Genomic DNA, 9,031 nt, shown 5'->3' with positions numbered 1-9,031 from the left:
TTGTCCTCTTTTTTTGGAGTATTTTTCTCCCAGGTACAACTCATCTCATCATGAGCCGCTTCTTTTGGGCCGGGTACAGCACAAAACTAAAATAAAAATATGGGGTCAGATGCATAAATGCATATTTCACATATTAAATGGCGAAAATATTGGAAGAACAGCAGAGCTGCTTTAAATTAATTTGGCGTTTTCATCATCTCGTCCTCTCCAATCTCTTGCTGTGTTTCCTCAAATTATTTTCCATCTTCCTCTGCCTGGAAGGTGACTTAACCACATAATTATACTAAATGATAAAAAAAAATATAGACTCCTGCTCCTGTGTGTGTGTGTGTGTGTAAAAACATGCGTATGTATCCATGTTCTGTGTCCATCTCCATGTTAACGTCCACGTTTGACCTTGTGACCAAACGCATACGCAAACGTGTTTGCATATCACAATTGTCCTGTCAGCATCAAGATTACACATAAACTCACCCTCGTCTGTCGAGCCTCTTTCCCTCCTCTTTCCAGGGTGAAGGACTGGAAGGCAGTGGACGTCTCCTGTTCAGGAGGTCATGTGGATGATGATGCAGATGACACCATTAGTCAAAGTACGTTTTACATTTTTACATAATAGGAAATGATGTACAGATCTACTTCATTATACGTTTCCCCAATGTACTTCCCTGATTCTCACAATGTAGATTTGACTTGTTGAAATTCACTCCAGGTTTTGAATTGGGGAAATGAAACATCAGCCAGCCAAGAACATCTCTCTTGGTGATCCTGGTAACACACTATATGTACAAAAGTATTGGGACACTTGGCCATTAGACCTACAGGAGCATTTATGACATCCCTTTCAATATCCATAGGCATTAATATGGAGTTGGTCCCCCCTTTGCAGCTATAACAGCTTCCACTCTTCTGGGAAGGCTTTCCACAAGATTTTGGAGTGCGTCTGGGAATTTTTGCCCATTCATCCAGAAGAGTATTTGTGAGGTCAGGCACTGATTTTGGACGAGAAGACCTGGCTCACAATCTCTGTTCTAGTTCATCCCAAAAGTGTTCGATGGGGTTGAGGTCAGGGCTCTGTGCGGGCCAGTCAAGTTCTTCCACACCAAACTCACCCAACCATGTCTTAATGGACCTTGCTTTGCGCACTGGGGCCAAACTGTTCCCACAAAGTTGGAAGCATAGAATTGTCCAAAATGTCTTGGTATTTCCCTTCACTGGAACTAAGGGGCCTAGCCCAACCCCTGAAAAACAACCCCATACCATTATGCCTCCTCCACCAAACTTTAAGTTGGCATAATGCAGTCAGGCAGGTAACGTTCTCCTGGCATCCGCCAAACCCAGACTTGTCAATCAGACTGCCAGACAGAGACGTGTGATTCGTCACGCCACAGAACACGTTTCCACTGCTCCAGAGTCCAGTGGCAGCGTGCTTTACACCGCTCCATCTGATGCTTGGCATTGTGCTTGGTGATGTAAGGCTTGCATGCAGCTGCTCGGCCATGGAAACCCATTCCATGAAGCTCCCGGCACACAGTTTTTGTGCTGATGTTAATGCCAGAGGACGTTTGGAACTCTGCAGTTATTGAGTCAACAGAGCGTTGGCGACTTTTACGCACTATGCGCCTCAGCACTCGTTGACCCTGCTGTGCGACTTTACGTGGTGTGCCACTTCGTGGCTGAGTTGCTGTTGTTTCTAAACGCTTCCGCTTTTCAATAATACCACTTACAGCTGACCGTGGAATATCTAGCAGGGAAGACATTTCAAGAACTGACTTATTGCAAAGGTGGCATCCTATGACAGTACCACACTTGATTTCACTGAGCTCTTGAGAACGACCAAATCTTTCACAAATGTTTGTAAATGCAGACTGCATGGCTAGCTGCTGGATTTTATACACCTGTGGCAATGGGTCTGAATGAAACACCTGAATTCAGTGATTAAGAGGTGTGTCCCAATACTTGTGTACATATAGTGTATTTCTACCTGGGCGTCTGGGTAGCATAGCGGTCTATTCCATTGCCTACCAACATGGGGATCACCGGTTCGAATCCCCATGTTGCCTCCGGCTTTGTCAGGCGTCCCTACAGACACAATTGGCCGTGTCTGCGGGTGGGAAGCCGGATGTGGGTATGTGTCTTGGTCGCTGCACTAGGGCCTCCTCTGGTTGGTCAGAGTGCCTGTTGGGGAAGTGGATAGCATGATCCCCCACACGCTATGTTCGCCTGGTGAAACTCCTCACTGTCAGGTGATAAGAAGCAGCTGGCGACTCCATATTTATCGGAGAAGACATGCGGTAGTCTGCAGCCTTCCCTGGATCGGCAGAGGTGGCGGAGCAGCAACCGAGGCAGCTCGGGTAATTTACAGTTGGGGAGAAAACGGGGGAAATGAAAAAAAAATCTACCTGGCTCTTTCTTGTGGGAATACTTAAAGCAACAAGAAGTAATTTTGAACAAGGACAGGCGCGCTTGCATTACTCACCACATTTTTCGTTCCTGGATGCAAGATCTCAGTTTATTCCGTCACCTTCCAGTCGAGGCTGCTTCACTTAAACCTTTTGTCTTTACTCTGAAGATAAATTTGGCGGCGAGTGATTCCCAGCCCAATTAAAATATGTGTATTACTCATTCATTGTAGACATCAAGATACAGATACCCGAGTGTTTATTGGTGCATTTGAAGCAGCACAACAATACATCAAAGACAATGAGGCAAGTCACTAAGTCATTTTCACTGCTTCATGCGAAAGCAGAACACAAGGATACACATTGAGTTTGAGCTTAGCATCTGTAGATTACGCCCATCTGTGTTTATAAGCCTGTACAATATGCATCCCTAAAGATACACTGCAGAACCCCTCTCTCTGGTGTTTATCCAATTACAGCCCCATCTGTTTCTGTTGCATATTTGGCACAGTCTTTGTCGTCATTTTTTTTTTTTTAATTTGTTTTCGGTCATCAAAAACCTCATCTGTCCTTTGTACTCTGACATAAAATAAGCAGTTGGACAACTGGCACATCATTATCATGATAAACAACAATGAAAACAAGATGAGAGAAATGCACAGGAGTGGTAGTTGTAAATGTTAGGAATATTGCTGGTGTGCGGGTCTTCTCAGATGCTTCCCAGCCTTCTCGTCCACAGTTGACCCACTGCATGGGTAGCACTCCTGGAAGTTAAATGTGTCCACACTCTTCCAGAGGTCACATTTCCTCATCGTGTTAACAGTCTCTCCACAACAGTAAAATGGCTTTTGTCATTATGATCAATCACCAGGTCTTCCCCTAGTCTTTATATTATATCCGAGGCTGACACACGCTCTCCAACAAGAGTGGGACAAGTCCCGAAGCCTCCTGTAGGGGGCAGTGGCTCAGCATTCCCTCCTGGTTCTGATGATCTTGCTGTTATATTTGACAGGGATCCCCCAGCGTCTCATTAGATAGACATCAAACACGTAGGCAGTCCCCAACTCCAGGCCGCCAATCACAGCAGTGGTGACAGCCCGCCGGGGATTCAGCTCTTGGAAATACTTGCAGAGAACTCTCTCGGTGTCGGACCGCGACTCGGGCCCCAGGCAGGGTGCGGTGGCGGCAGCTGCAGAGGACCCCTCAGTCTCTCGCTCACCCTTGCCAAGTTTTCGGCGGTAGACGCAGTACAGGCTCCTTTCCTCTGTGCCCATCCATGCCAGGGTAATGCTGTTGCATCCGCGCAGGCGGTTAAAGGACTTAATCTGCAGGGTTGAAGGGAGAGATGGGATCCCTCTGCGGTGGTACGCAGAGGAGGACTGCATTTTGACAGAGTCCTTCAGACCTCCAGGCAGGGCTGGATTTAAAGCTGCAGAGGAGGCCTGGCCCATGGGAGCTCCTTCTCTCTCTAAGTGGATGAGATAGAAGGGGCTCCCCTGGAGCCAGATTTGGCTCAGATCCTTCCCCACAGACTGGGAGGTCAAAACTTGACCTTTACTGGACACGGTGACCTTAACCTTTTGACTCCCACTGCAGCTCTGCAAGGTGAGGAGGCCGCTCTGCTGCCAGCCCCGCGGGCGGAAGCTGAAGAGCTGCTCTGAGCCGGAACCCCCATTGCGGAAGGTCACCCACCTCAGCTCCCCCTCCCGGAGTGGCGTGATGGCCGGCTGGGCCTCCTCATGTGTGTGAGCAAACGTCCCCGTGTACGTGACACTGGTGGCGTTCAGCCTGTCGATCACAAACACATCAAAGTAATACTGGGTGTCGGGGAGAAGCTCAGAGACAGTGCAAACACTTTCCGTGCCTCGACAGACACACTGGAGATCAGCAAACTCATCATGCGGAGAGGAAGGTGGTGCCTCTGGCTCAGAGTAGGCCTCCCACTGCTGCCACCACCAGTCCTTCAAAATCGGCCATGCCGTCACTTTTCTTTGCCTTTCCTTCCTTTCACGTTTCTGGTCTTTTTCTCTCCACTTTCTGATGGCCTCTCGGGCAGCACAGAGACTGGGGTAGTTGTGTTTAGGGTTAATGAGAACGCAGTACTCATAGTTTTTTTGGGTATGTGGGAGTCCGGTTAGGGAAGGACTGGGTGCCCAGCTGAGGGTGACACTGGTCATTCCCACACCCAGCGTGTGAACACGCGGGTCGGCGGGGAGCGCAGGGAAGGCCCCAGAGGGCCCCGTGCCTCCGTGGAGGTACACCGTGGCTCTGGTGTCGTTCTCTTTTGAGCGCAGCCGCAGGATGTAGACGGAGGCCGGGGCATGGGAAGAACCCACGTAGGTGTCCATGACGTTGCCCGTGAAGCTGTGAATTCTCTCCTCGGTCCCGAGGCCTCGCCACCAAACTTCTGGCGTGCTCTTTTTGGCGCTCCCTAATGCGGAAAGAAATAGCGTTGAGAAATGCTTCAAAGATCAAAAAGATTACATGATAAAATAAAACCTAAAAACGAATATTTCCTCCATTAAAACATTATTTTTCTAGCTGAGAAACCCCCCCCCCCCAAACGAGACCAAATGTTACACAATCAAAGTGAATAATTCAGGCTGGCAATGGAGACCCCTGATGCTCAGGATGTGAATGATTCATGTGTCGCTTTATAGCTTCATAATGCTGTTTTAACGTGTGTAGGATCATGTGTTGAGTAAAGGGGGGGGGTGGCTCGAAGGTTTCCACGGCGTGTTGTGTGTTCTGGAAATACGTGACCCAATGAGTGGAAAAAATGAGGTTGTTTGCTCTGCTTGGAACGTGCATTTAGCCTTGGCTTGGTTTTATCTTTTTGGCTTTTGCGTGCGCGACAAATTGGAGACCACAGAGTGCACGCTGCTTTAGCGTGTTGGCTAGTTCTCCCTGGTTCAACACACAAAGCTAAAACGTGCGTCGTGGCCCGGTCACGCCGCCTGTGTGTGTGTGTGTGTGTGTATGTGATGCTACTTTACAATATCAATCCAAAGGCTTAGATATTTATTTTTGGGGGGGGGGGTTTGAAAATTGGATAACCAGATCCATCACGCGGTCTTATCTCGTTCACATTCAAGCAGACTGACTGACGGTGGCGTTGCAGACATATGGCCTCTGGTTTGCTTTTGAGCGGTTGTGAAAGAGAGAGGCAAAACGCTCGCATGTGAGGAGAAAAGAGATAAGAACGCGTGTTGACCACAAAAGCACCAGTGACAGGAGGGGTTTAGGCAGGTTTGCTTTTCCAAACCCAATACCTGCCGCGATGTGGACGTGTTTAGGCGAACAGGTATCTTACTGTAACCGCCTGCCTGTCTCTTAATGGTGGCGGTGTTAGCAAACTGAGCCAAGTAGCTACGGTTTCCTCCACTGGCTGGATGGGAGTCGAGGAGTAAACGTGGTGCTTGTGTGTCGACTCACATTGCTGGCTCTTCACGGGTTTATCCTTGAAGGTACGGGCGGCCAGGCTCCATTGGATGGGCAGGTCACATGGGCTGACAGTCACTGACATTAACGCCGTCTTCTTCTTCAGCGTGAAGTAAAGTCTGCAGAAAAACACCAGAGATAACAGAAGCAAGATGTCCTTTATTTTTGTTTTTGCTTATTTTTTTAGTTTTTTCCCTTTTTCTCCCCAGTTGTACCTGGCCAATTACCCCACTCTTCCGAGCTGCCCCGGTCGCTGCTCCACCGCCTCTGCTGATCCGGGGAGGGCTGCAGACTACCACATGCCTCCTCCGATACATGTGGAGTCACCAGCCGCTTCTTTTCACCTGTGAGGAGTTTCACCAGGGGGATGTAGCGCGTGGGAGGCTCACACTATTCCCCCCCAGCCCCCCCTCCCTCGAACAGGCTCCCCATCCGACCAGAGGAGGCGCTAGTGCAGCGACCAGGACTCATACCCACATCCGGCTTCCCACCCGCAGACACGGCCAATTGTGTCTGTAGGGATGCCCAACCGAGCCGGAGGTAACACAGGGATTTGAATCAGCGATCCCCTTGTTGGTACCCGGACGCCCCTTGTAGTGACTTCCTGACTTTCTAAAAGGCAACTCATCCCATTTCCGTGCAACTGCAAGGTGATGGATGAAGAGGACAGCGTTGCATCTGTGGCATGTTTCCTGATTTCTCGATACGGCTCACTGTTGTCATTTCCGTCACTGGGGCTCGAAGATCCCAACTTCGGAGCTAACTTCAAAAAGTTGTCAAATCATTGTTCTTCCTTTTGCCTACACAGTGATGAGTCATCCGATAGCAGGCCAGCAGAGGTGACCTGAATGTCAGATGATAAGGCAGCATCGACGGTTTCAGATTGATATCTGCCCGTTTGCTGTAGCCCCCCTGGAATCGTGCTTAGCATGGGGAAGGAAAACAAAAAAGCCACCAATTTGGCATTGGTGTTTCGGGGACTTTGAGCTGTTGATGTCTCCTTTCAAATGTGCGTGTCAGACATTGGTTCAAAGGCAAGAAGAGGACATCTAAAATGCACACCGAGCTCTATTAGCACCTTGTTTTGGCTGCCAATGATTTGCTCAAACAACTACTGGATGTGATGATAACCTTCAGCCCAGAGGAGTAAACCATGAGATCAATACCACGTCCACAAGCAATAAGGGTACACTGACGAAGATCTCATCTCAAGCCAAAACCATGTGTTTTACCCTACGCTATTCTGGGATATAGCATATTTTTACATCAAGCTATGCTTCATGAAAATAAGAGAAATAATCATTCCTAGTGAATACTTGTTGGTCTGAACATCAATATCCATGATGTCGTCGTTCGCAGACGCCACTTGCTTCCAAACAGATGTGTAACATTTGCTCTCGGGTAGTTTGCAGCTATTTAATTGAGTGATTTATTTCATTGTATTTTCCTCTTCTTTTTTTTTTTTTTTTGCTGTGTAGTTTCCACATCACTGCACCGGTGAGCAGGCTGCACCACACAGGGACATTGCATTTCTCAATTTGCAACTCCCAGTTGCTGAACAGCAGCACCGTCGCTGTAATGTGGGCCAGTGAGCTCCACTTCCTCTTTACTCTACAGCGGTGTTGGAAATAAGACACTGCCCCGAAAAGAGCAAGGGGAAAGGCTGGTGACTTGTTCCATATTAAGGGCAGATATGAGTAATCTAAAGGATATGTGTTTTTGTTTGCTTTTCGTTTTCTTTTTCCCCACGGGCCCTCAACATAAATGTGCCAGTGAAAATCTCCGTTAAATACTTTTCACCCTTTTCTCTCCCCCGTCCCTTATTGTGTTTAGCCCTACCTGCGAGCTCTTCCTTTTGGAAGGGGGACGGTAGTGACCCTTTCCTCCAGCAGCCACGCAGTGGGGCGAAGTGGCACCTCATTCTCAGGGGCCAGGGCTGGATGGACTTGGGGCCACGAGGGGCCACACAGGAGTGCCAAGGCCACGCCAAGGCACCATGACACGCGTGCGACTTCCATCACTCCTTCTCCCTCCCGTATCACTTGGAACGCTTCCCCCAGACGCTGCTTCCCGGATGTGTCTCGGCCTCTGAAAGGGCAGGGCGGAAAGGTCAATATCATCCATCAGATTTCATGAGCACCCCAACCCCATCTAAACACATACAAGGACACACACACACACACACACACACACACACACACACACACACTTGGAGCGATTTCAATTCCTACTGTACCATTCACAGAGTCACTGAAGAGGCCTAGCGGCTGATGATTCATTGATATGAACTAACATTTCACGCTGTTCAGACAGAATTATTCATGTGGAGGGGGGGGAGAAAAATGCCAAGCTTCATTACTTTGGGATCCATATACTCTCGCCAGAAAAAAAAATCACTCATCCCACCGCTTTTCAAAGCGTGAAGCGGGTTGCTAATAACGCGCAGAAGTCAAAGTCTTTGCATGCATATTTCTATTTATAGTAATAATTGAGTTCAAATGGATTTGTTCTCCAAATAGAGGGGGTTTTTCATTGCCGGGGCTGACGGCCTTGTTTTTTGGCAGGAAACGTTGCCGGACCGATGTTGAGAAACGCACGCGAGCAACACCTGGAGGTGCTCTGGCACAGGCTAATCCTATCAATCTGCAGAAAGATGCCCCCCCCCTCCTCCTCCTCCTCCCGACAAGAGCCGCCATATGGGATTAAGCAGTTTCAAATTTCCCCACTTTCTCTATCTCCCCATCTTGCGTTTTGCCCTTTTACTCTCCGTCTCTGTCCCCCGACTGTTTCACCCTCTCACTCCGCGTGTGTGTTTTCGGTGTACACGTGCGCGTCCGTGAGCACGTGCAGTGCAAGTGTACCTGCCTCCTTGCGTGCAACGATTTGTAGAGAGGATAATTACAGGTCGCATGGTTACGGCTCGTCCCCCGAGAGAGAGAGAGAGAGAGTGACTGTTCAAAGACACAGTCTTCACAAGCATGTGTCCTGCCCCCCACCCTGCTTTAACAAGGTGTTTTATGTCATTGAATCAGACGACAATCGCAGCAGAACGTAGGAGGAGGCAGCGGGAGGTACATCTGAGTAACAGCCAAGTCTTTGGGGCCTCGGGACGCGCACGTAGGGATCCGAACTCGCTACCTGCTGCCACGCGTTGTTGTCAAGTAACGCAGCGGCGCCGCTCATTATCCTTG

At 49.0% G+C, this 9,031-nt stretch overlaps 1 protein-coding gene across 1 annotated transcript; it reads right to left on the bottom strand.

Annotated features, from left to right (window-relative positions):
* Positions 1–3,364: 3,364 nt before the first annotated feature.
* On the bottom strand, positions 3,365–7,858 carry ndnfl (neuron-derived neurotrophic factor, like). The gene is made up of 3 exons (XM_056292299.1): positions 7,680–7,858; positions 5,835–5,959; positions 3,365–4,830 (listed from the first exon to the last, which is right to left on the bottom strand). The coding sequence occupies exons 1-3, from the start codon at positions 7,856–7,858 to the stop codon at positions 3,365–3,367; spliced, it is 1,770 nt and encodes a 589-aa protein (XP_056148274.1).
* Between the last annotated feature and the right edge of the window lie 1,173 nt (positions 7,859–9,031).

The sequence above is a fragment of the Lampris incognitus genome, chromosome 13 (genome assembly GCF_029633865.1).
Source record: "Lampris incognitus isolate fLamInc1 chromosome 13, fLamInc1.hap2, whole genome shotgun sequence".
Classification (NCBI taxonomy): domain Eukaryota; kingdom Metazoa; phylum Chordata; class Actinopteri; order Lampriformes; family Lampridae; genus Lampris; species Lampris incognitus.
The sequence above is the reverse complement of the archived record's forward strand: the minus strand, read 5'-3'. Positions and strand labels throughout refer to the sequence as shown.

Excerpts from the sequence above, each read along its gene's own strand:
- ndnfl (XM_056292299.1), bottom strand. The coding sequence starts at position 7,858 with ATGGAAGTCGCACGCGTGTCATGGTGCCTTGGCGTGGCCTTGGCACTC. Across the intron at positions 5,960-7,679 it reads CCAAAAGGAAGAGCTCGCAG|ACTTTACTTCACGCTGAAGA; the intron begins GTAGGGCTAAAC and ends GTTTTTCTGCAG. Across the intron at positions 4,831-5,834 it reads ACCCGTGAAGAGCCAGCAAT|GGAGCGCCAAAAAGAGCACG; the intron begins GTGAGTCGACAC and ends TTTCCGCATTAG.